We start from the raw sequence: 26235 nt of genomic DNA, 5'->3' as shown, positions 1-26235 counted from the left end.
ATGTATGCAGCCCCAAACAGGGGCAAGCCAATCAATTACAGAAGACAGCTTGTTTCTATCCCTTCTGAACATACTTGTTCTGTACATCCCTGCCAGATATCCCCACCTGGTGCTTCAGAGCCAAAAGACATTCATTTCAATGTCCTTAAGCTTAAAAATGAAAAACCGGGCCAGAGCTATAGCTCAGTGGTAGGGTACTTTGCCTACCTTGCAATAGTTCATGTTTTGGGTTCCATCCCCAGCAACAGACACACTCACAATGGAAGCTAACATCCCTTCTGACCCCTCTCAGGAGTTTTATAACCAGATGAATATTTCCTCAAGACCCTTGATGTGGTCCTAAGAGCTCCCTAAAGGCCGTGTCCCAAGAGGCTTTGCAGACAAAAGATGTTGGAAAGGAGGCTCTGGGATGCTTCCAGGGATCACCTGTAGCTAAAAAGTATGTATGATTCTGCTGGGACTTTGAGGGCTGCCAACATGACATCCCGTAGACCAGCATCTCACAGACTAGAGGCCTAGCCAATGGAAATGCTTCCTCAGAGCTCTGGGTGCTGAAGTTTGAAGTCAGGTGCCAAAAGAGGACCTAATCCTAAGGCTGTTCTTCTCAGTTCATGGATAGCATCCCCACTTTGTGTCCCCGTGATCAGCATCTCCATGTCTGTGTCCTGACCTCCTCCCCTTACAGGGACACCTTACAGGGCAGCTGTGTTGGACTCAAGCTCAAGCTAAAGATTTTATTTAACCATACTTGTCTCTTTGAAGATCTTGTCATATCATATCATAAAGATATGCAGGCATATCTCCAGGCATATCTGGAGAGTTCAGATCCAACACAGAAGTTTGGAGAGATACAATTCAGCCCTACCTTTCCCTAGTCTGTCCCAGGTAGCTTCACAGATGGACCATGTTTAACCTTGTGCTTCCCACCATTGACAGCAAAGAACTTTTCTCCAACACACACACACACACACACACACACACACACACACACACGCACACACACTCGGCAACAATCCACTGCCAGCTAGATCACCTGTGTGGAGAATACATAACTGAGATACAACCCCATCACATGTGGATACTTAAATAAATTAGCTGCATCAGGTGGCACAGTAGTTGCATGGTGAGGCAGGAAGATGGTTATAGTTCTGGAGTTCGAGGTTGGTGTGGGCAATATAGCAAGACCCTTCCTCAAGGTAAATATAAATGAATTAAAACTAAGTTAGAGACAAGCTCCTGCGCCCACCTCAACAGCATGCACTAGTTGCCGTAACTACCACATATTCAGGCAGAATATATTTCTGCTAGCAGACTTCTGTCCACCAGGGCAACATAGACAAACATAGATCAATGCTGGAAGTTTCTATTCGGGAAATCTTGGCCTGTCTTGCCCTCTCCAAAGCCTACCTCAGCTCAGATTCAGTGCCTGTGGCTGAGGGAAGTTTAACTCTCTCCTGGGGCATGCTCGGTACCTTAGCAGTTTGTGAGCCAGTCGGTCCAAGCCTTCTCTAGCCCCTCTATACTGCCCTTAAGCTGTCCTCCCGTTTGATGGCACTGGGCCCTGTTGTCCTGAGCACAACCTTCTTCTCCACAGAGGATCAGCACAGCCACAGGCGATGGCAAACATTACTGCTACCCCCACTTCACCTGCGCCGTGGACACGGAGAACATCCGCAGAGTGTTCAACGACTGTCGTGACATCATCCAGAGGATGCACCTGAAGCAGTACGAACTCTTGTGAGGACTGCCTACCCCTCCTCCTCACTGCCGCCTCTCCTCCCTCTTGGCCACCCCAGGAGGCGGTGTTATCTCCCCAGCCTGCGTGTCTGTCCACCCCAAGCCATGGTAGGGCGTAGTGAGTGTTTTAGTGTCACGGGGCTGCCATCTGTCCTGTCCTAGGTATGCCTACGTGTGACCACCAAGCCTCTGGCTACCTCTGTCCCCCAGGTTTGGTTTCTGTAGCTTTTGTTTTTCACCGGACTGCACAGCCTCCCACCACCAATCCGTGTCACGGCAAAGCCACCAACTCTCACATGGGTGATACTGCAGTGACCTGAGTGGGAACCTATCTATTCTTTGATTGATTGGTCGATGGGCTGACTTATCAAAGGCAGCATCATAAATCGGAGAAATACATTGTTTCAAATTATCAAGCATGATCACCGTGGACTGCGGCTCTTTCTGGCTAGCAGGTAGCTGCCCCTTCTGATCTGCACTGGCCCAATGCTTAGAGTAGACCCGAGCCAGCCACAGGGCAAGAGGAATTCTTTCCGGCCACAGTTGCAGTGGCTGTAAGCTGCGGGCATTTGGAGTAGAGGGCCTCTCGGGGCCTCTTACATTTAGGCAGAAAAGCTGCCCCATTCACTACTGCAAACTGTGTCCTGTCTATACATGACGGTGTCCTCTACACCTTCCTGATAGCTGGGCATGGTCTTTCCTAGTTTCCCTTTGTTGTTGCTTTACTAGACTGTACAGACCCGCAAAATGTAATACTCTTTTGTATGACTCCTAACAAAACCTCCTTGTAGCGTTCTGTGCCTTGGTGATAGCCCCACCTGTAAGGAAATACGTCCCAGCTGTGCCAAGCAGCTTGCGGTCCGCACAGCCTGCTGCATCCACAGTGGGGAATCGGTGGGATCTGTTCATCTTAGGATATTTTTTATCAGGTTGGTATTTATGGACGATCGTTGATTTCAGAGTCATCTCCTTGACCAGCAGTGCCAACCCAACACTGGAACTGTCGCAGCCGCCTGCTTTTACTGTTCTGCAGCTCAGCTGCTGCAAACACTGGGACCACCCGATTCCAAGGCATACATTAGAAGCTACTTTTTTTTTAGGTTTTCTCTCCCCCTCCCCCTGCCCCCACACACAGATGAAATGTTTCTGAAGACTCCTTCAGGTTTCCTAGGCAGGAGCAGGCCTACCATCCCCTAGTTAAGTTCCATATACAGTCCCATCTTATAAGGAACAGGTGATCAGAGGAAAGCAAAGTAGTGTCAGTGTTGTAGCGGAGTGAGGGCAGGAAGGACAGCACCTTCCGAAGATGAAATACTACAAAGCTATTTACTTAGTATCTATCTATCTGCATTGCTAGGGACGAGCCCAGCGCTGGGAGCATGCTGGGCAAGCACTCTCCTGCTAATCCTTATCCACCGCCATAACGCCAGCCCCACAAAAACCTTTGTTTTAAATATAAGCACAGAATGTATGGCTGCTGCCCCCATGTGAGATCTGCAGCCGCGACCTCAAGTTATGGTAGGGACGCCTAGAACGTAACAGCAGCTGCGTCAGGGCACTGTTGGCACTACCTACGGCCAAGGCTCTGGGAATAGTTCTCTTAGGTTTAGAGTTTTCTGTAAAGATGTCCTAGGTTAAATATTCAACAGTACAAACACACAGGAGTGACAGCCTGTGTTACTTTACTTATTCATCTACTTATTGCTGTCTCAAGTTTATTCCACTGAAGTCAGCATCGCGTAATGCTTTGTAAACTCATCGTGGCTGAGATGCTCTTCTGGGAAAGGGTGGCAGCCTCAGTCACTACAGCACGCTCCTCGGCTCCTTGCCACTGTCTACCACTCTCCACTGCGCACAAACTTCCGGCTGAGCCCACACATGTCAGGAAAGTGACTTTCAGTTCCCCTGCACGTTCAAAGCAAGAAGAAAAGCTCACGCGCGCGCGCACACACACACACACACACACACACACACGTGAAGTTTTATACTACTGTGTGCATTATCACTCAACAGTTCCCTGTTACTAAAGAACTATTTAAAAGTGTTCTAGGGGCTGAATTATAGCTCTGATAGAGCACCCACTTAGCATGCAGAAGCCCTGAGCTCAATCAGAACAAAATAAATACAAATAAATAAAATTTGATCATTATAAAGATCCAGACTTCTTTAGGAAAAAAAAAAAGAATATGCTTTATTTTCAAATTCAAATATCCAGATCCTCCATTTTTGAAGTTTGAATCATCGACAGGCATTGAATTCAGATGTGACAACAGTCTCCTAAAGAGAAAATTACACTTAACTAAAAATCTGATTCCATCAGCACAGAATCAAGAGCCTGTAACAAACAAGTTCCTGTACATTGAATCTGTACTTTTGAGCATACAACTTCATGATCTATAAGAAATCGAGAGCTACTGCAGAGAGGGACGGAGAAAATCCAACTTTTAGGTGCACACGTAGCCTCCAGTGTGCACCAAGACTGCTGAGTCCTTTCTGGGGAAGCCAGGGCTATGTGTGGTGCATGCAAGTGACAGTGTCCATAACATTTATATACTGTACAGATGCAACCTTTGATTATACATATATTTGATAAAACAAAAGAGGCAAACTTGTAGAGTACATGTCCCATTTTTGTAGCATGAGAACAGGACAGGCAGCTGTTTATTCTGCAGCCACTGGCATGGATGATTTGGAATTCCCAGGATGTGCGCAAGGACAATCAATATTCGCTCACCTCCGTGGCTCCCATGCGCCCCACCAGAAGCCCTATGCCTTTGGTGTTGATTTATATTACCAGGTGCAACAATCACCGGCTTCATCAGCTTCTCGTGTGCACTCTGCACAGTTTCCAAGCAGACAGAAGAGAGGAGGGCAAGCGTTCAAAGTGAGCTAAGACAAGGAGCACAAGGAAGCTTACTGCTGCACCATAGGTGGTCAGCACCCTGTCCTCAAACGGGAGGTAGCACTTGGAGAGAGCATAGTCTCTGGATGTCAGACTTCCCTGGGGAAGAAATAGAAAGTTGATGAGTGAGTCCCAGGGTGAGTCCCAGGCACAGCAATCTGACTTAGAGGCTGTCTTCTAGGCCCCCTCAGGTGGGTTTGGGAGGGAAGAGCCCTCTTCACTCAGGACCAAGGGGCTTTGGGCATAACAAGTCACCACCGGCCACAGAGGTGCTAGCAAAAGAAAGGCACCAAAGCTCTGCTGGCTCGGGGAGAAGGTCACATAGTAGAGTAGCCCTGAAGGGAGATGGAGAGGCATCAGTCCCAGAGGAACAAGAGGACAGAAGTATCCCTGCCTTCGGATGGCAGAGCAGTCACTGTGGCCCAGAAGAACCCCTGCGTCTCCACAGTTTGCAATGTGGAATCAAGGCAGCAAATGTTTTCACTTACTTGAACTTGAAAACACACGGGACCCCCACCTTTTTCTAGACAGAACCATAGAAGAGCAGCATGGACTGAGTGCAAGGCCCCATGGTTACAAAGGAGGTGTTTCGCTGAGTCAACACCTTTCCCCAACTTGGGTATTCTGTAGCACCGTGTGCCCAGCACACTTAGAAAATGAGAGATAACAGAGTTTACTAATGTAGAGACACTGCTCCCTTGGAAACAAACTGGCACTTGTTGAACTTCACCTCTGCTCTCGAGATAAAATTCTGGCAGATGCTCCTCAGAGTCCCTCTGAAGTCATGTTCTGCATATGTGTCCCCAGATCAGTGATTACAGACAGGCGGTGTATACAACTCAAGAGTGCAAAGAGAGCGATTGATTTCTGGCTTTTGTATGTTTTTATAGACTGCAGCCGCTAAATAGTTGGTTACTGTGTTGATCTCAATACTCCAGAAAGCTTTCAGATAAAAATAAAGGTTTACGTTACCATGATGAAGCTGGGGTTGTTTCTGTTTCTCCAACTGAAGGATGGGACGCTCACCTCGAGCACTCCTCCCGGGTGGAGCACCTCGCAGGCACTGTGCGTGTGGCCACTCAGAACCAGGCGAGGCTGGAGCCACCACAGCAGCTGGCAGCCAAAAAGATGCAGGGAGTTAATGCTCAGACTGGCACCGATACACCCATGGCTATGCCAGGATCACTGACATGGCCACTCATTCCACTCAAATAACAATAATCCTTAATAGGTAGGGCAGGTTTATATTTCCTCAGATTCCCTATTCCTAGTAAACCTTAGAACCCACTCTTCCTATCACAGACTTATATATTATTACTTTATTTTTATAAATTTGTTTCATAAACACTTTCCACAAATATAATTATATTTAAAATATATATGTATTTTACATTTAGTATTCATATATTTACATTTTAACATATTTCTATATTATACATAGATGCTATAGTCTACGTGTACATACATATATAAGTACATTTCTAATTAAATCACCCCACATTAGACTAAATTTCAGTTATGCTCAATTCATTTAAGTTGACTTAAAAATGTTTAGTGCAAAGATTAGTCGAGAATGTAATTTTAATTGAGATTAGGAAATAGTGGATCTACCAAAGAAAAAAGGAACAAAGCGATTGAGTTGAAATAGTGTCCAAGCCCTCCCCTTTGTGAAGCTAGTAACCACAAAGGCCCTGTGTGTTCATCCCGCTGTCCCCATGTGACAGGGGCATGCGGTCACATCACCACACACACACACACCTTTTGTGAGGCCTCTTGAGAAAGAACATCATATTTCTCCTTAAAGGGGACATTCTTTTCCTCTGGAGGAGCGGCATCTTCACCAGAACAGTTAGCATCACTGGCCCGGTAGAGTGGGTAGTGCTGTCCGGGATTAAAGTGGATCAGTGACACTCTCAGAAGCGTGGTTGGCTGGACTTAGCTTCCTCCCCAAGCTCACCTGCAGCAACACGGGGGCAGAAAAGGGGAGCCGCTGCTCACCTTCACACAGGCTGGATCCTTGCACCTGCTGGTCAGAAGTCACCCTGTTAACCCAGCAAACCCAGTGTTTACCCACGGGGAGAGGGGCAGCCAGGGCACCTTTGGAAGACACGAGCGCAGAGGCCTATGCTGTTCCAATGGTCTCCTACCTCTCGGGAGCAATTCAGTTTACGAGAAAGCTCTCTGAGTTCAGCTTCCGCTTCAGAGCAGATGCTACAACCATCCCCTTCCATGGCGACGCTGTTGACCATCACAAAACTGAGGCAGACAGGAGCAGGCAGAAGGTCAGGCCACTGGGCACGTGTGGGAGCCGCTTTTCCCACTGTCCCCATGGAAACAACACTCTACATCCATAGAGTGAGGAAGCAGGCCCAAGAGCAGCTTAATACCGGCTAAATTGACTATGAGTTAATACCGACAAAACAACAGCATTATATCCAAGATTCAGTAAAGTTGGGCTTATTTCTGTTGCTCCAAGGGAAAGAAAGAACTGACTTGTAATTTGTGGGAAATCCTACATGACAGAAGTCAAGGGTCTGACAACCCCTCAAACCAGCATCCAGTTAGAAGCGTGTCCTTGGGCAAGCTCCTGAGTCTGTCTCACCTGTGCAAGCGTAGGGACGACCAGAAAGCCTACATCACCTGGTGGTAGATGGGTTAGTGAAACAATGGGCCGTGTGCTCAAAAGAACAAGGAACCCAGGAAGCTCACAGACACGCACACACAGCAAGGAAGGAATGCTCAGGACCAAGTGTTGCTTGGTGCTAAAGCATGCTTGGATAATCCCTAACCAAGATGGTAAAGTCAAGATAGGCTAGCCTCTACCTTTGTCACATTTTAATGGACTCCCATGGAAATAATGCTTTTATGTCCTGTGCAATTAGCACCTGGTATGGGAAAGGTGCTTGTCAGCAAACTGGTTAAAATGTAACCAGTTTTTGGTATAGGGAACTGAAGTGACCTGAAATCTGGCAAGCATGTCTGAAGCAATACAGTTACGCAGAAGTCACTCAGAGACTTCAGTCCCGTGGCTACACAGAAAGGAAGGTATTGCTGGAGACTGCCCTGTGCCCACAGCATGGTTATGAAAGAGGGGAACTGGTGGAAAACCCATGCTACTTTCACCGCCAGCTCCTTACAGTGATGGTCTCACTGTATCGCCATCAGCAGAGTTGTGGGACCACAGAAGGACAGGACTAAAAAGAAGAGGTTCCCTCCTCTGTGTGGACTGGAGCAGAGCACGCAGTCCCGGAAGTTGTACTGACCAACAACACAGAATAGGTCTAGAGTGCCCCTGCTTATGGCCTTGTGAGGATGTGGGCATCCAATAACCAGATTAAGGGCTAGGCTGCTCTCTTTGAAAGGTTAAGGCTGATGAACTAGGAATCAGAGAATGCTACAGAACATTTTGACACACCTGGCACCAAGTGCCAGGATATCATACCTATCAGAGTGACCTTTGTAAAATGGTACAAATACATTTGGATCAAATGAGAAAGTGCTTCACGATGTACACAGTGGCGTGAGCCTACAGTCCCACCTCAGGGGTTTGACACCGCATGGACAACATAGCAAGACCCTGTCTGCAAAAGCAAAACAAAAAGAGCCACAAAGGCACCCTGACAAAGTGGGTTGCTGAATGTCTAACACTTGGGACAGTGCAGACAATGCCACACCCACCATGAACAGGCAGAATCATTGATAGGGGAGTTCAGCCAATCATATTCTGTTTTTGGGGCGTGCCGCCCTCAGGCAAAAGCCTGCCTATAAACCTACCTAGCAAGTGCACTCCGCTAGCTCCCCCCCACCTCCTGCGTCCGGATGGATCATTTGGATTCTGGTGCAAGCTGTTGTAAATCTTACTTCTGTTTATTAAAGCTGTATATTTTGTATCAAGATAGTCTGGGGACTTTTCATTACCAATCGCCCTGCGGCTACAAATCATAGACTGATTTGTTCATTGTGGCTGATTCTAAGTTTCCTATCTGTCAACTCCCACCGCGACCATCAAGCAAGCAAGGTACCAAGTAACACAGGACGTGGGCCTGACCATATGGCAACCACCTTTGAACAATGGATTCAAGCTGGGACCACAGTTCAGCGGAAGGGTCTCAGGCTCTGGGATCCACCCCCAGCACCTCATCTTTTTTTTAAAAATGTTTCATAAGAATTCGTAGACAATACTCACTTAACTCCTTTCCAAGAGAAGAGCCTTTCTGAGCTGAACACGTCTTCAAATCGTTTTATTCTGTATTTACTCATCCTGTATCCAATTAGAAAAAGAAACCCTTTTCAGGTCAAGCTGTCTTAGCACTGTGAAGTTACCATGAATATGAAAAATAGCTTTTACAATCTGGCATTTATAAATGGTCTCAGGCAATTGAGGCTCAAAGGTCAGGTCCACTGTTTATTGGGGGGGGGGAGTGAATTACTCAGTTCCCTGGGACCTCAGTGGGACAATAAGCAAAAGAGCAAGGAGAAGCTAGTACACAGAAAGTACTTAAAATATCTGGCACATAAGCGTCATAACACACTATAGTGTGAGCTAGCAAACGGTGTGTGGACTTATATTCTGACTTCAATAACAGTTTGACATGAAGTGTCCATTTTCATCCAGAGGTTGAAGGCAGGAGGATCGCAAGTTTGAGGGTCAGACAAAAAAAAAAATAGCCAAGTGTGGTAACTCTTTCAATCCCATCACTTGGGAGCAGAGGCAGGCAGAGTTTGGGGTCAGCCTGGCCTGCATAATGAGTTCCAGGGCAGCCTGAGCTACACAGTGAAACCCTGCCTCAAAAAATAATAAATAAAAATATTTAATTAATTACATTTTAAGTTAGAGTCTCCTCGTGGCACATACAACTCACTCATGATAGATATTTGTTGAGGGTGTAAATATGCCAAAAAAAAGTTTTTTAATTCCTGAAGGAGCCTCCATTTCCAAACTTCCATCTCTGAAGGAAAACAAATTTCTTCAGTAAAACTCAAATATGGCTTTCCCCAAGTCCTGACAACTTTAAAATACTAAAAATGGTTGAGCAAGCGTTCTTGGGGCGCGATTCTTCCGCACAGTACTTACTGATAGTGGAAGCCAATGTCATGATTGCCGATGACCACCTTCAGCTGCACGTGGCTGCCGTGCCTGAACATCTTCTGAAATCGCTGGACATCATCCGCCCAGGCCTGAGGGAACAAGAGCCACAGCTGAGAGCCTCAAACCCTCCCCCCTCCGGCAAAAACCGGATCCTGTTTTGATTGGAGAAGGCAACCCATCTTCCACACAAAGACAAAGTGTTTGGTTTGGTTTGGTTTGATCTTTCGAGACAGGGTTTTTTTGGTACAGCCCTGGCTGTCCTGGAACTTGCTTTGTAGACCAGAGGTCGCCTGTGTCTGCCTCTTAAGTACTGGGGCTGAAGGAGTACACCACCACTGAGGGACCAAGTTTTAATTCTTTTCCGAGACATCTATTAGCGGTCGTGGTAAATGCAGTAGAACTTGCTACAGGAAGCTGAAAATTTTTCCCACTTAGGGACTCCACACTCAGGGAAGCCAGGATCATGACTCATGACACCGAAAAGAGTTTCAGGAAGAGTCATGGGAAGCAGCATCAGATTTATCAAGTGTCCACAGTTTAGATTTAAGAGAAGGCATCAAGGGGAGGTTGTGCACGTGCCTAGACAGCTGTGTGCGTGGCTCTGTGACTTCTGAAGTCACATTATTCAAAAGATATAATTTGTAACAAGGTTCAAAGATTAAGTTTAAAATTAGGTAAGAGAAACATGAGCTGGCGTATATATTTCTCATCTCGAAGAATTTCCAGCATCGGGCATGGTGGCCCATGTTTGTAATTCCAACATTCCAGGGGCTGCCGCAGGAGGTGCATCTGAGAGTTGAAGTTTTAAGCCAACCTGGTCTAAAGAGGGAGTTTCAGATCAGCCGAGGCTAGACCCTGTCTCAAAAAAATATAAATAAATAAATAGGAATTTCCTTTTGCGAATGAAATTATACAGTAGTGTGTGAGGACTGCTGTTCAAAAGCTTACTGAGAAGAGAACAGCATTGGTGGGTACCCAGGTTTGCTTAGACTGTAATAAAACCCTCACCAAAAGCAGCTTGGGGAGGAAAGGGCTTATTTTAAGTTGTGGGTTATAGCCATGCGGTGGTGGCGCACACCTTTAATCCCAGCGCTCGGGAGACAGAGGCAGGCGGATCTCTGTGAGTTCGAGTCCAGCCTGGTCTACAAGAGCTAGTTCCAGGACCGGCTCCAAAAGCTACAGAGAAACCCTGTCTCGAGGGAAGAAAAAAAAAGTTCCAGGTTATAGTCATTCACCAAGCAAAGCTAAAACAGGACCTCACAGCAAGAACCTGGAGGTGGAAACTGAGGAGAGACCGCAGAGGAACTGTGATTACTGGCTTTCCTCCAGGCTCAGCTATCTTTCTTATAAACCTGGAAACACCTGCCCAAGGGGTGATACCGCCAACAATGAACTATACCCTCCTCCATCGATTAGAAATCAAGAAAATGCTCCCAGGGTCAATTTCTCCACTGAGGTCCCCTCTTCCCACATGTCTTTATAGTTTGTGGCAAAGTGACAAAACCTAGCCAGCACAATAGGATTCATTGAAAAGGTCAAGTCTGCCTTGACCAGAGAACCCCTGACAGCTCTGACACTCTCGCCTGAGAGCTCCAAGGGATACGGGTCCTATGGCTTTGACAGTCTTCCCTGACTCTGTCAATTTTGAAGTCTGTGACAAAGGTTACTGGTCAGGTGGTTCTGTTGTTCTCGCAGAGGACCTGGGCTTGATTCCTAGCACCCACATAGCACACATCGCAGCTAAAAGTCGCCTGTAGCTACAGTTCCAGGGGACCTAACATGCTCTCCTGACCTCCAATGGCACTGCATACCCACGGTGAGGCAAAGACTCAGACTCATAAACAAAATCTTAAAAAAAGAAAAGAAATACACAATACACCATAGGTACAATGGGGATCCTTTCCCTTCTTTCTTTTTTATATTTATTTATTCCTTGTGTATGTATGTGGGAGCAGGGGATAGGTACACACAAGCTATGGCATACATATAGAGGGGTCAGGGACAATTTCCAAGAGTCAGGTCTCTCCACCATGTGTTTCAGGGATCAGTTTTCCCTCTTTCTATTCGGCCTCACTTCAATACGTTTTTCATGTGGAGCTTACAGCATTTTAACTGTGACCCCCCCCCCAAATATTTTATTTCAAGATCTCTGAAGACCATGAAAGACCCAGTTTGGGAACTGTCTCTGATTGTTGCAAAGACAGACCTAGGCCCAGTGGAAAATCTATTACTCTGCTAAATGAACACAGCAGTAAAGTGAGTCTTAATGACAAATTACTGTGCCCAGAGCTCAAAGCCCCATTCAGCCCTCAGCAGAGAAGCTGCTTCTTGCAATAGGTGGGAAATTAACACAGAGACCCGCATGGGGACAATGTGCAGAGAGTGAGGGGCTTGGGAGGACCCAGCCCTGAGTGGATGTCCTTATCACACCCCTCCCCTCAAGGCTCTCAGTAGAAGAGATGGAAAGACCGTGAGAGCCGGGGTGGTAGACGACTTCCAGACACAACAGGGCAGACATACGTGGGGAATAACAGAGGCTGTGACAGTGTGCGTAAGACTTGCACAAACAGCTCCGAGGAGGGGGAAGTCCCACCGCTGCCAAGGAGTCAGTCACAATCAGCAGCTCTTTGGAGAGGGAAAATCAGTTTTCTTCAATGGAGCAATAACTGGGAACGCCAACCACACTCCAGAGCAGGCCCCATGCTCAGGAGCAGTTGGCCAACACAAATTGGACTCCATGTTTTTTGGGGGCTTTTTCTTTTGTTTTTGCTTTTGTTTTGTTTTTTTGTTTGTTTTTTTTTTTTTGAGAGAAGGTGAAGCTAGGTGGGGAGGTAGGATCTAGGAGGAGTTAGAAACGAGGAAAGAATTTGATAAAATATCATCTATAGTATATGAAATCCTCAAAGATAAATTTAAAAATAACTTTTAAAAAAATAGGCCCAGTAAATACCAAGTCAGCCTTCATACATCTCAACCAGGACAGGGGTGATGCTGCCCTTCAGAATCCTCTAGAACAATAATTGATGAGATCTGGGTGAAGGGAAGACAGAGGATGTACATCCCAATAAATACGTCAGGATTATTCCGACACTTGCCTTCACTAGTAAAGATCCAGAATTATCTTCATACAGCTCTCACTCCGATGAGCCTAAAAGCATCAACTGAACAAATAGCCTCAGGTGGGCAAAAAATAAAAACCATCCTAGGTATTAATTTTATTCTAAAAATTTAAGTACAGTACTACCTAACAAAATAAGTAGAGTCCTTCAATACAGAACAAAGGTCCATTTTTTAAAATGTTTAAAATTAGGATAACATAAAGTCAGCATAAAAACTTAGAAAATCTTGAGATTATTGCTATTAATGTACAAAAGTACCCCCATAAAGGTGAACTCGCTGTGTTTATATATAGTATTTGCAGTGGTCCACAACCTGTGGGTCTCTAACCCTTTGGCAACCTTCTATCACCAAAAAAGTTACATTACAATTCACAACAATAGCAAAATTACAGTTATGAAGTAGCAACAAAACTCATTTTATGGTTGGGGGTCACCACAGCATGAGGATGTGTATCAGAGGGCCACAGTCATTAGGAGGGTTGAGAAGTCTTAGCATTTCTGTTCCCTCATGTTTACTTAGAGGCTGCTTCTAAGGAAGTACAGTGGTTTAGACAATGGGTTCGTAGCCAATCCAGGGCCTCTTTTAAATTACTCTACATTTTAGTTATTTGTGTCAGGGTCATTCTGTCTTTGCACTTGTGGCCGGCAGGCTTCACCTGCTCACCTGCTGCGCTCCCTTTCCAGCTCCCCAGACTTCAATACCTTTTGAGCTGTTCTGGCAGATGCCAATGGATTGGTGAATATTTCCCAATAAAAAGTCTCTTTAAACTGCTGGAGCCAGCCTGGGAAGGGGCCAGACCTGTAGATTTAAAGCTGCAGGATCTTCATGGCACAGGCAACAACAGGATATCCAAGAGGAGCCCCAGTAAAGGCCCAGGATTGAAAACGTAGCAGAGGTATCAAATCAGACCAATGACTCATAGCAATGAACACTTTGATGTCTGGGCTGACGTGTACTGTGTGATTCATGGTGTCACACTCCAGCTCCACACTTTCCACACTTTTCAAGATTTTTATTTTGTATGTTAGTTAATTTGGTTGTTTTTGTTTGGGGGGTTTTGGCTTTTTTTTTTTTAATTTTATTTTGGGAGGGAGGATGCAGAAGGTAGATATAAAGGGACAAGGAGATGAATGGGATCAGGACGCATGATATGAAAACCACAAAGAATCCATTTTTTTTAAAAAAAATGCCTTTCTAAAAAAACATTAGTGGCTGAACATTTTTAATCAACAGCAGGAACCACTCCTTCTGTTTAAGGACATAATAAGCAGAGCAGTCTGAGAGCTCTCGTCTTTTGGGGACAGATGTACAATCTCATCCCCTTACCTAGCAGGGGCCTCAGGCCCTGAGTACAGGTAACCTCACACCAGGTCCCTGTGGCTCCTTCTCCAACTCTCACACAGACAAAAGGAAGCAGAGGACAATGGCCAGTAACTAATTCCCTCGATGCACAGTTAAACACGGGGATGAAATTAGGGTCAGGACTGTAGCTCAGTGGTAGAGTGCTTGCCTAGACACACAAGACCCTGGGTTCAATCTGCCATGCCCCCAAAGGAAGAAAAGAAACCTATGGAGTGAATGTCTGTCTCAGCATGTACTCTGCAATTCCAGTACAAGGGAATTAGCACCATCTTGCCTATTTGTTCTTTTTCCCAGAAGGTTATTGGACTGTGTTCCAATTATATAAATGATATCAGTCTAACCACATACATATTTCCTACATAGATAATAAAAGATTAGATGACCAAAAACCCTAAGCATCTTCAAGACAGACTATACTGGGGTGGGGGGGGGGCTAGGAACCAAACTAAGGGCCCCATGCTAAGCACCCAGTCCAAAGGTGAGTGACACCCTGGCCATAGGACCATGCATTTCCATCTTCAGAATTAAAACTCCCAACCCAAGCCACTAGAATGTCACGGACAGTCTAGGCTGCCAAAGTGAATCCTTGAGGCGGAATCAGAACCCAGATCCTACCTGGGGAGTGCTCCACTTCCCTTCATCAAAGATGTCCCCCAAAATGAAGACGATTTCTGGCTGCAGCAACCACAGAGCTGTCTGAAAGGCTCTCTCCATTTGCCACTCCCTTGAGAGAAATTAAAACATCAGTTCTTTTCTTGGGTGAAGGAAGTTACTCGGGCCTTCTCGGTCATTTAGAAGGTGAATTAGCCTGGTGCGGTCGTGCCTATTTTTAATCCCAGCACTCAGGAGACAGAGACAAGCAGATCTCTACGATTTTAGGGTCAGCCTCACCTACATAGCAAATTCCAGGAGGACAGTCATGGCTACATGGTGAGAGCCTGTTATAAATACGATAATTAATTAAGCAAATAAATAGCAAAGGCAAACACAAAGAATTAAACGATCCCTTTCTCTGTCTCCCATGGCTCTAATCTTGATTTCCAACCCTCATCTTTGGAACAACCTTTGCATCTGATCAAATTTAGGGAATTTTAGGCTGCCCTTCCCCCACCCGCAAATGTCCTGATACATCAGTCCAACAAGAGAACTCCAGGGATTTGAAAGGACTTAGCACAGCTTCCAGAGAGGCCCAGTAGGTTTACACCATACCTGCAGCCTAGGATTCTTTCTTTCTGCTTTTTTTTGTTTTTTGGCATTGTGCATACAGGTTCTACTGAGCTTCAAGCTCCCTTTTTTAAAAAAAAGGCCTCGACTTCAGAGTTACAGGGAAACAAAGAAAGAAATAGCAACAGTAAATCCATTCCATTCCAGATATGGGTGATCACCCTCAAGGTGAGTTCACAGGAACCCGGAAAGGCATCTAAGGTGTGCGGTCTGACAGGCAATAGCTTAAAAGCCCAGGTCCTGGGGCTGGAAAGATTCAGCGGTCAAGAGCACTGGCTGCTCTTCCAGAGGACCTGAGTGCAATTCCCAGCACCTACACGACAGCTCAAAACTGTCTGTAACTCCAGTTCCACAGGGGTGGCCAACCTAGGTACAGTGAACATGGCAAATATGGCCCTGGTAGGCCTTGCCCTTCTCCCTGATTCCTTCTGCCTTGCTAAAAAAACATCAGATTACTTTCCTAAAACTAGTCACAAGGTCTAGTCTATTATTTGGCCACTTCCTCCTCCGGAGACTGACTACCAAGATCCAGCTATCAAAATATTGAAATCCAGCAACCAAAACCCCCCTTTGACTCATCTCATTATCAAGCCCAATTAAAATTAAACACCTCATCCTAACAAGGGATTCTCCTTCTTCCTTTATAAACAGCCATTTTTGTATGGGCCATGTCTATCCAGAGGCAGTCCTTTGTTCTACATCTGGGCAAATGTCCCTGCCCTATCTGCCTCCCTTGTCCTCAACTCCTTTGTTTCTTTTCCCCTTTGTTTGTCTTTGTTTCTTATTCCCTGGCCTTTATCCGTCTGAGGCAAATAATCTCTTTTGTGCTGAGAACTTGGATACTTTTTGATACTTTTCCTTTCACTTCCAATACCCCACACATACATGCAGGCAAATTACCTATGCACATAAGACTAAAAAATAAGAGTTCACTTGCTATTGCCTGCAGATGGAGATGCAAAACTCTCAGCTCATTCTCCAGCACCTTGTCTGCCTGTATGCCACCACGCTTTCCACCATGCCAGATAGTGGACTAAACCTTTGAAACAGTACTGGTCCTAGACTCTGGAGACACAGAGTGATCAAAGCAGTCTTGAAGTTCTCACCCCCATGAAGCAAGAGCCATATCAATGGGATCATAAAATTTCACGTCATATAGGCTGAGTTCTACTCTAACAAATGAGCTAAAATGCTCAGAATGAAACTAGATAGAGGGAAGTCAGCTCCGAAACTCTCGTGTGCATGTGGCAGGTCCTCAGCAATGCTAGAATGAATGAGTAGTAAAGCTTCGTATTGACTGGTGTGGCAGTGCAGGTCTATACTCTGAACTTTCAGGAGGCCGTGACAGAAGAACTGAAAGTTCAAGACCAGTTTGGGCTGCATAATGTGAGCCTATCTCATTTTAAAAAAAAAAAAAAAAAAGGAGAAAAAGGAACCTATGAGTCATCAAGATGGCTCTCTGGGCAAAGGCAATCGCTGACAACCGATTCCTGGGACTGACACGGTGGACGTTGGATTTCTGAGAGTTCTCTGAGTCCCACGTGCAGACTATCTAAGTTAGGGTTCTCTTGCTCTGATAAAACGCTGACTAAAAGCCACGTGGAGAAGACATGGTTCATTTCAGCTTACACTTCCACATAACAGTCTACCATCCAGAGAAGTCACAGCAGGAACTCAGGGTGGAAGCCTGGGGGCAGGAACTGATGCAGCGACAGCACAGGCACTGCTCCCCATGGTTTGTTCAACCTGCTTTCTTATAGCTCCCTGCAACCACCAGCCCAGGGGTGGCACTACCCACAGTGGGCGGGGCCCTCCCCCATCAATTACTACAAAGAAAATGCCCCATAGGCTTGCCTACAAGCAAGCAATCTTATGAAGGCATTTTCTCAATTTTGGTTGCCTTTCCTCAGATAAGCTTGTGTCAAAGTGACAGAATACTGGCCCCACATCAATTGTAGCACCCCCCCCCTCTATAAATGTAATGAAATAACAGAAGTTGGGTCTACTGTCCTAAAAAAAAAAAAAAAAAAAAAAAAAAATTATCAGTTGATAAGTGTAGCCCTGAGAATATTCCCACTGATTCCTAGTCTTCTTAGTAATGAAGACAAAATAATAATAATTGTTTAAAAAAAAAAGTTACCACTATGGGGGTGTGCTCCTGTCATCCCAGCACTGGGAGGAAGAGGCAGGAAGGTCATGAGTTCAAGGCTAACGTGGACTCCATAGAAAGACTGTCTCCAAAAAGAATTAATTTCTTTATTTAAAATGAAGAGAACCCCCTTTCGAGGGACCATGATGGGATTAAACTAGATGGTGTTTGTGCAGTGACAGTACTGGCACACAGAGGTGCCCTGGTCCTCGGTCTGCATTTCTCCCTCATCCGCTCCAGCGCCCGTCTCTGACCTATGACCCCACCTTCCCTCATCCTATGGTTTGCTCCAGGATGCTTCCCCTGTAAAGAGGAATGTTACATCCTGCTATACAGAAATAAAAGAAGGTTGTTTCTTTATTTTAATGAGAATAAGTTTTTTTAAGACCTCAAATATTCAGTATACATCACTCCTTAAAGGTTTGTCATTCCAGAGCCAGAGGTAGCTCTGTGGGAGAATAGCAAAAGGGCAGTAGGACACAGACCGGGAAACTGCCAGAGGGCTGACCTTTGTAAGCCCCAGACAAAGCCCCAAACTGCGGTCTCACTCTGGCCTTCTCTATCTCGTACCTCCATTGGCCAGAACTCTTCATAGAAAGACCTGGCAGCCCCTCACCCTTCTTTCCCCTGTCTCTTTCACCCACGCTGGGAACACCACACAACCTGCCTACTCTGCCAACCTCAGGTCGACCATACCTTCAGGTGTCTGAGGATACTGCCTCTTGAAAGAATGCTCCCCTTTTAGAAAACAACCAAGCTGTGGTGAGGAGAGTTACAGTTGGATGTGCAGCATCCCCTGAGGGCTCACATGGGATGGGTTTGGTTACCCACTCACAGGCTTTGGAAGTGGAAGGTCCCTAAGGGTTTGAACATCACCGTTGTGCCAAGTCCAGAGTGGTTTCACAGTATGGTGGCATTATTGGGAGATATGACCCAGCTGTAAGGAATAGGTTAGTGAGGGTTCTGTTCATGGTTCCTTCTGGTCCCTCTTTCTGCTTCCTATCCACAGGACACTGAGTAGTTCTGCTCAGCTGTCCCCTCCACCATGACACTTTGCCTTACCTCATGGCCAACAATAGGAGAACACTGCTGACCGAGCCCCGCAGTCGTTAACCAAATAAATATTATCTCCTTTTATCCTATGTCGGGGATTTTGTGTCAGTGATGAAAAGCTAAGATAAGGAACGACTGTGGGGTCACCAGTGGCCTGCTGGTAAGAGCCCCATCAATGCCTCTGTCACAGTAGCCAACTCCAGTGTCTGCCCACTGAAAGGATTTTCAAAATGTGATCCAAGCTGAACCTGTATTCCCAGTCCTTAAAAGACTGATAGGATTGCCACAAAGACTTCACAGTGCGTCTCAGCCCAGCCTGGGCTGTGGAGTAAGTCTCTGTCTCAATAGCAAACAAAAATATGAGGTCCAAACAAAAGAATATAGTTCATTTTTGAAAGGAATAAAATCCTGGCATGTGCTACAGCGTGGATGAACCCTAAAGGACATCATGCTAAGTGAAAGAAGCTAGTCACAGAAAAGAAAATGCTGTGTGGTTCCTCTTAGGTGTTAAGTCGGCTGTAGCCAGGCTCACAGAGACAGGAAACACAAGGGTGGCTTCCAGAGACAAAGAGAGAGAACAAAGTGAGTAACTGATGCTGCGTGGATACAGCCGCCGTCCACGAGGAAAACATCTGGAGGTGGATAGTAGTGACAACTGCACAGCAATCCGAAACTAAAAAAGCCACCGTGAGTCCGTGAAAAAACAGATGATAGCAAATGCTATGAATTTTAGCTCCATTCAAAATAGAGAACAAGAAAAGCTTGCTGGTGGGAACAAAACAGGTGAAGCCGGATCAGGTCAGAGTTGAAGAGGCAAGACCTCACCCATCCTTGGGGAGAGAGGAACACACCTGCCTCGTGCCTCTGGCTACCCAGAGGAGCCAAAAACCCAATGTGCTCAGACTCACACTCCACCAACATGAAAGGGAACTCCATGCAGATATGTATCCTCCTGCCCAGGGGCCACTCCCACATGCCAGAGCCTGTGTGGGTAACTTCCTCACACAGTTGTGAGGTTTCCCCATGCTAACCCAGCCACTGACAAGGAGGCAGGACTTGCAGACTCACCAAACTCCCAGAACTAGCCAGCAGCCCAGACCACGCCCTAATTGCAGGACTCTGCATATAATATGTACTTAATAACTAGTAGGAGAAAATTCAAAATCTCCCGTGCCTCGTTAAAAGGAAATGCAGCTGAAGCCGGAAGCTTTGCAGCTGACCCGTGGAGTCAGGGCCATGCCTTTCTGCCTGTGGAATCTCAGAAGGATTTCCACCTCTTACCTCCGTAATTTGTCCAGCCAGTGGCCTCTTATCTCCCCAAGCAAGTGAGTGTCAGCCAGAAACATGGCTTTCAGTACAGGCTCCTGGCTATTGCCATGGGCTAGCCTCTTCACCTCTGGCCAACGGCACCGAAAGATGACGAGGTAATAGATGAAATATTCACAAAGCAGAAGCACAGAGATGACGACGACTGTGACTTTCAGCAGGAGTACCCTGCTCGACCGGTGGACGTTCTGTCTTCCCAGTCCCCACCTGAGGAAAGCCATGTCTCCTGCCCCGAGGTTGCTGGCAGAAGGGGACCAAGTTCATCGAGAACCCTCCGTGGAAGCCTGAGGAGGGTGATGGAGACGGGCCCAGCCTCGAGCTGTACCTACAGGGAAGAAGGAAAGAAAATCCTCTGAAACTTCTTTATGCATGCTTCCACAAAGATGAGTTTGCCCCACAAATAAATCTTCCAAGTCCAGATGGCCTTCTTTCATATGACCCTGGCGTGCCAGGGATTTCTCTGAAGGACACTTAGAATGTTTCTATGCTCGTCCTGAATCTTAGGTCATCTTGTATTCTGTAAAGGCAGCAGGTTTTTGAGATATTTAAGTAGCACCATTGGTGAAAAGATGTCCTGAGATAGACTTTGAGGTTCATTCTAGGGTTTTCGGAATCCCTCAGTGTGAGCTCAGAATGGAGTGTGTGAGAAGGACGATGCAGGCCCCAGAGGGCCTGGGCATCAGAGAAGCCACCCTAGGAAGTGAGGCCATGGACAACAGTGACCAGAGACCCCAAGTGAACTAACAGAGAAAGCCAACAACAAATGTCTATGCAACTGGTTTTTAGACATGAATCCGAGACTGTGTTGGTTCATAGAGTCGTGAACACACTCAGTGTCAACAATTGTCTCTGATCTCCAGGCCTTAGGACTCCTCACCCCCACAACACAGAAATCAAAGAGCCTGGCTCATTCCACAGTTCTGGACTGAGCCATAATGCAGAGGATGGAAGACTTTGAACATCTTATCCAAAGGAAAATAAAGAGGCCAGATGTGGAGGTGCACACCTTTCATCCCAGCACTCAGAAGGCACAAGCAGGTGGATCTCCTGTGAGTCTGAGGCCAGCCTGGCCTACACAGTATATTCCAGGCCAGCCAGGGCTTCAAAGTGAAATCCTGTCTAAATACAAAGAAGAGAGAGAAAACAAGCAAACACATACTTGGAACCATTGTTCAAAGTTAACAAATGGCCGCAGAATTGGAAAATGGAGAAACAAGAAGCTACGGCTGCCACTCAGGTTAGTGGCCACCTTTAATCCTTGTGATTGTTCAAAATAAAAGAGAGAGAGAGAGAGAGAGAGAGAGAGAGAAGGGATGGGGGATAAAAAGAGAAGGTAAAATGGATGACCCTGGGGACTTCCTTACTCCTGCCAGGTTCTGTCTAGGTTTTGGTGGTGAACTCAAAATCTTCCTCCTGCTCTTTTCTCCATTGGCCCAACCACAGAGCCACACCCAGGCCCTCATTCCTCTTTTTTCATTTAAATGGCTCCATTTATATTAAGTACTTGATTAAAGAGGTTATAGTATAGCAGGCATGTTGCATATTCAGTACATCCTTTCCCCAAAGAACATCCAAAGCAGCCTTTGCCTGCAATGTGGAATCAACTTCTCCTCCCGGAACCTTTGCCAGAAGGCCCACAGCATCGTTATCACCAGGTTGCAGGCCACTGTGGCCGCCTGCTCCTTAACCTATTCACTGATAACCCTCTACCACTCAGTTTTCTCTACCAAACCACAAGTATCAAGGCAAGGGACCAGAATCTCCACAGGCTTTCTCCTGCAACTAGAGACACCTTTAAGTGCCGAATGGTAGCATAAATAATAATATAAACTAGGCCAGGATGTGGATGACGCAAAGGACACAGCTCTCATATCAAAAGGATTAAGGGGTAGCTTATTCTAGAGCCAAATGTTTGTGACCAGGAGTTCCACATACTCATTCCACATACCACATTCCCATATGGAGGTTTTTTAATAGAAAGGTTTTTTTTAAATAGAAACACAACAAATAGAATTATAAATCAAGACATTTTCAAATATATTGGTGGAAGCATCAGGTAGGTGGGTTACTAAAAAGTCAGGACACATCAGCTATCAGGTGCAGACATGATCTGATGACAGTCTCAGTTTTGGAGTTAGCGGAAACCAGGCTGCCTGTCCTTATACGTTCTCTTAGCTACGGTTGTACTGCTGTAAGGAGACACCATGACCAAGGCAACTCTTACAAAAAAAGAAAGCATTTAATTAGGGGGTTGTTTACAGTTTCAGAGGATTAATCCATGACCATCATGGAGGAAACAGACCTGGTGCTGGAGCAGTAGCTGAGAGTTTCGTATCTTGATCAGCAGGCCGAGAGAGACTAGACCTGGCCTGCGTTTTTGAAATCTCAGATCCTACCCCCAGTGACACATCTCCTCCAACAAGGCCACAACTGCTCTAACCAGGCCACCATTCCTGATCCTTCCCAAACAGTTCTACTAACTGGGGATTAAGCATTCAAATGTATATGGGGTGTGGCATTCCCACTCAAACCACCATATACTCCAAAGGGGTTGACCTAAGAGTCACAGGGGACTGAGATAATTTGGCTCCAGGTCTGCAATATTCCAACCCTGCACAATTATTAATCAGATCTATATATTGTTTAATGTAGGGATGACTTTTTTTTTTCTCTAGGCACTTCAACTAACAACATAAACCAGCCTAGACAACAGGATGAGCGACCACTCTGTTCCTCTCTCCTCCCTGTAATGCCAGTGTTAAGTCAATGCCCACAAAGAGAAAGCAGCAGGCTCCATCTGGACATCCCTCTGGCCTGTGTCATATCAACACCAAGGATGTGGCCTTGCCGTGGAGTCTCACCTGGCTGGCCCTCATCAAAAAGCTTTCATGTTTCCCAACAGGATGAAATTCCAGAATGGTAACTTGGTCATTGCTCTCCTGCACATACTTCCTGTCACCAGAGAACCCTGTTTGAGCAGCTTTGATGAAGGAGCTATGGGTGTGGCCAAGCAAGACTGGAGGGCGAACATCGGGCACTAAGAGGCAGACCTCCAGTTCGCCTGCACCAAACTCAGAGCAAAGGCTCAGACAGAGCTCAGCCAATCCTGTGAGCCCACTCGGCAGGTCCCACCCACTCTGCTGCAAGAACTAACATGTAAGACATCAATGCAGAGGGATATACAACACAGCAAAGGAGAAAACTTTCCCTGCCTTCAAATGTCAACCTTCTTTCAACAGAGGAAAATATATGTTTCACACACACACACACACACACACACATATATGTACATATGTACACATGAGTGTGTGCATATGTATACAACTCAGACCCATCCAATGAAAGGAGGCTTAGAGGCCAAGGGAAGAGGGACAGAGAGAAAGAAGACATAAAAGGACCAGAGAGCAAACAAGCAAGCATACTAGAGCTGCTCCATATTCTCATGAGAAAAACCTCAGTACCATGTAAAAATCAGCTCTCCAATATGTGATCATCTGAAATGGGTCAGGGGAAGCTAGGATTGGTGGCACATGCTGTAGTTTTAGCATGATGGAGGCTAAGACAGCAGGATTATTCCAAGGCCAGCCTAGACTGCCTGGTGAAGTCAGCTGGGGATTCAGAGCGAAGAACATACACTTGGATGACTTCAGACACTAAATTCCTTTTCTTCCTCTACCCAAAATGTCCTGAGTTCCTATTCCCAATGTTGTCTACAATATTACAGGTAAAATATGCCCCTGCTTTCTCTAAAATAAGTACAGTCACAAGGAGGGGATGCGAAGGGAAAGGGCTTCTTCTCTCCCTAGAAATAGCACCACCAAGGCCACCATGCCTCTCAAAACAATACAACACCTGGAAAACAGTAGTGCCCATAATCCCAGCACTACTCAGGAGGCTGAGGTAACCACAAAATCATGATTAGCCTGAGCAACTTGGTCAAATTCTGATTCAAAATAATTTGTAAGGACCTTGAGGTTTCTTCAATATTGAATGTGTGCCTAGTATGCACCAGGCAGGAACTCAATCCTAGGTGTGCAGGGGTGTGTGTGCGTGCGTGCCTACATGTGTGCGTGTGTGCGTGTGCGTGTGTGTGTGTGTGTGTGTGTGTGTGTGTGTGAAGAATGTATATATCTTCCCTCACCACCTGACACTAAGGATGTAACAACAAAACTACAGCCATGGCGACTAGTGGAGAGTTACAGGTTACTCCTGTGGGGTTTTGACGAGAAGATTTAAAGGTTGTTAAGTAGGTAGGTACACAGAACGATTTTTCAGCCATCCCATGTGTAACTCGACAGAGGAACATCCAGGCTCGCTCACCCCTAGGAGGAATTAACAGCAGTCCTCCTTTGAGGCTCTTTGGGAGAAGTTTTCAGAAGGAAATAAGTGGGAAACTGAGGTAAGTTCTTGGTTACTCCACTCAGTTGATCCAAGCATGTGAGAAGCTATCTTCCTAACTAAAAAGGTCTGAGGGTTTAGATTTAAATCAAGAGAGAGAGAAAGAAAGAGAGAGAGAGAGAGAGAGAGAGAGACCCTTGTGATCCCTGCTTGCCCAGGTTGCCCACAGAGCCACCTCACCATTTAAAGAATGCTGCTCCTAGGCTGAGTTGGGTACCAAGGTTCCAAGCTGGCATCTGCATCCCAAAACCAGACTACAGTCAACTGAAACAAAACAGAAAATGTGCTTTGATGCTGAATTAGATTTTATTTAGTGAACTATCAACAAGAAACCCGACTGTGAAAGCAAAAAGAAAGCTGATTTTTTTTTTTCTAATGACTAGCATTATGACATTCAAGACCCATTCTTTCTAGGGCTAGTAATGTGGCTCAGTGAGGAGTACTTTTGGATTCCCCACATCATAATCGAGTTGTCTTGCTTTGGTTTCTATATAAACACCATAGCCATAAGCAACTTTGGGAGGAGAGGGCTTATTTGGTTTATATACCCCAGGTTATTGTTCATTGAGGGAAAACAAGGCAAGAACTCAAGGCAACCTGGAAACAACTGAAGCAGAGACCATGGAGGAACACCGACTTTCTAGTCCTGGCTTGTTCACTTTGCTTTTTTATACTAGGTGCCCAGGGGTGCCTCAGTGGCCCAGGTCCCTCCCTCATCAATCATTAACCAAGAAAATGCCCCACAGACTTGCCAACAGTCCAATCTGCCCAGGGTGGGAAGGGAGGGGTGGAGGAGGTGGAGGGGTAGGAAGGGGTGGGGAAGTGGAGGGTTGGGTTGGGATGGTGTTGGTGGCAATACCTCCGTTGATATTTCCTCCTCCCAAATATGTCTAGGTTTGTGCCAAATTGATAAAAAAAATCACACAAATTTTACAAATTACGATGTAAAATGCAAAACAAATAGAGACACAACACAAATGAATTGCCACAATCTACAACTGAAAACAAGATATTTTTCCTTCCCTGACTGATTCTTAATTTCAAAGCTATCATTAAATATTTAAAATCTTCTCCAAAGTATCACCAAAAGTAATACTTAAATGCACCTCTCCTGCTTGTTTATAACCTTAAATAAATAACACAATCTCAGCAATCGCTATTTTCTTATGAATATTTGCTTCTTAAGTGATCTTTTAAAATAATGGGATTTTTTTTCAAGCCGAAGAATAGTTGAGAGAGTCCTATAAGTCAACAACTCTCTCAGTGACTAAATAAAGCAGAAAGCTGTTTTATCAGAGATTTAACTTGCTGTAGTACCAAGGCCATGAAATTCCAAACATTTAATAAAAAAAACGGCAGTTGACCTTGAAGTATGACTGTGGCAGGGCCGCAGGACCCACCCTCTTCCACCTTTCTTTACCGCGGCGCTCTGCAGGGCGCAAAGCCGAGGAAGAAAAGTCCGGGGAAGACCCTGGATCCTATGACCTGCCCGGGGACCTCGGTAGCAGCCCTGAGGGACCCCGGCTGGCGCTAGAGTCCCAAACCTGGACAGTGGAGCCCAGGTGTCAGTCATCTTGGAAACCAGGAGCCCTGCAATGCCGGCGCCCAGATTGTGGAACGCAGGTTGCAGGAGGCTCCGCAGCTGGTGCCTTGGGAGAGCAAAGGGAGATAAATGTGGAAACCTACGCGGGGTGCCGGGGTGCGGCGGCCTCACCTCTCCGGTGCCATCCTCCGGGGGCCCTCCTGCGTCCTTCCTCCAGCCGGGGATCGCTGCATAGGGCGGCGGCAGGAGGGAGCGGCCTGACGCCGGTGGTGAAGTACGAATGGAGGATGGGCCCGTTGGGGACCCAGCCGCGCGCCTGGGACCACGAGGCC

The 26235-nt window shown here is 46.1% G+C and overlaps 2 protein-coding genes across 6 annotated transcripts in view; one reads left to right on the top strand and one right to left on the bottom strand.

The window, feature by feature from the left end:
• Gnal (G protein subunit alpha L) overlaps nucleotides 1-5616 on the top strand; it is a 122096-nt gene extending 116480 nt beyond the window's left edge. For both annotated transcript variants that reach the window (XM_087895958.1, XM_087895959.1), the window contains exon 12: nucleotides 1595-5616. In XM_087895958.1, the coding sequence (XP_087752084.1) occupies nucleotides 1595-1741 (147 nt within the window). In that variant the 3' untranslated portion in view covers nucleotides 1742-5616. The remainder of the gene's footprint in view (nucleotides 1-1594) is intronic.
• On the bottom strand, nucleotides 3900-26215 carry Mppe1 (metallophosphoesterase 1). 4 transcript variants are annotated; one of them, XM_087895960.1, is made up of 11 exons: nucleotides 26075-26215; nucleotides 24541-24624; nucleotides 19918-20287; nucleotides 14826-14934; nucleotides 9714-9817; nucleotides 8826-8900; nucleotides 6787-6895; nucleotides 6597-6665; nucleotides 6398-6520; nucleotides 5612-5752; nucleotides 3900-4738 (listed from the first exon to the last, which is right to left on the bottom strand). In XM_087895960.1, the coding sequence occupies exons 3-11, from the start codon at nucleotides 20181-20183 to the stop codon at nucleotides 4556-4558; spliced, it is 1179 nt and encodes a 392-aa protein (XP_087752086.1). In that variant the 5' UTR covers nucleotides 20184-20287; nucleotides 24541-24624; nucleotides 26075-26215; the 3' UTR covers nucleotides 3900-4555. The 4 variants fall into 4 exon arrangements, with proteins under 4 accessions (XP_087752086.1, XP_087752089.1, XP_087752087.1 ...); XM_087895963.1 differs by having other exon boundaries at nucleotides 6597-6662; XM_087895961.1 differs by having other exon boundaries at nucleotides 26047-26181.
• Between the last annotated feature and the right edge of the window lie 20 nt (nucleotides 26216-26235).

This window comes from Myodes glareolus, chromosome 13 (genome assembly GCF_982192425.1).
Source record: "Myodes glareolus chromosome 13, mMyoGla1.1, whole genome shotgun sequence".
Taxonomy (NCBI): Eukaryota; Metazoa; Chordata; class Mammalia; order Rodentia; family Cricetidae; genus Myodes; species Myodes glareolus.
Note: the sequence above shows the minus strand (reverse complement) of the source record. Positions and strands in the feature narration are given on the sequence as shown.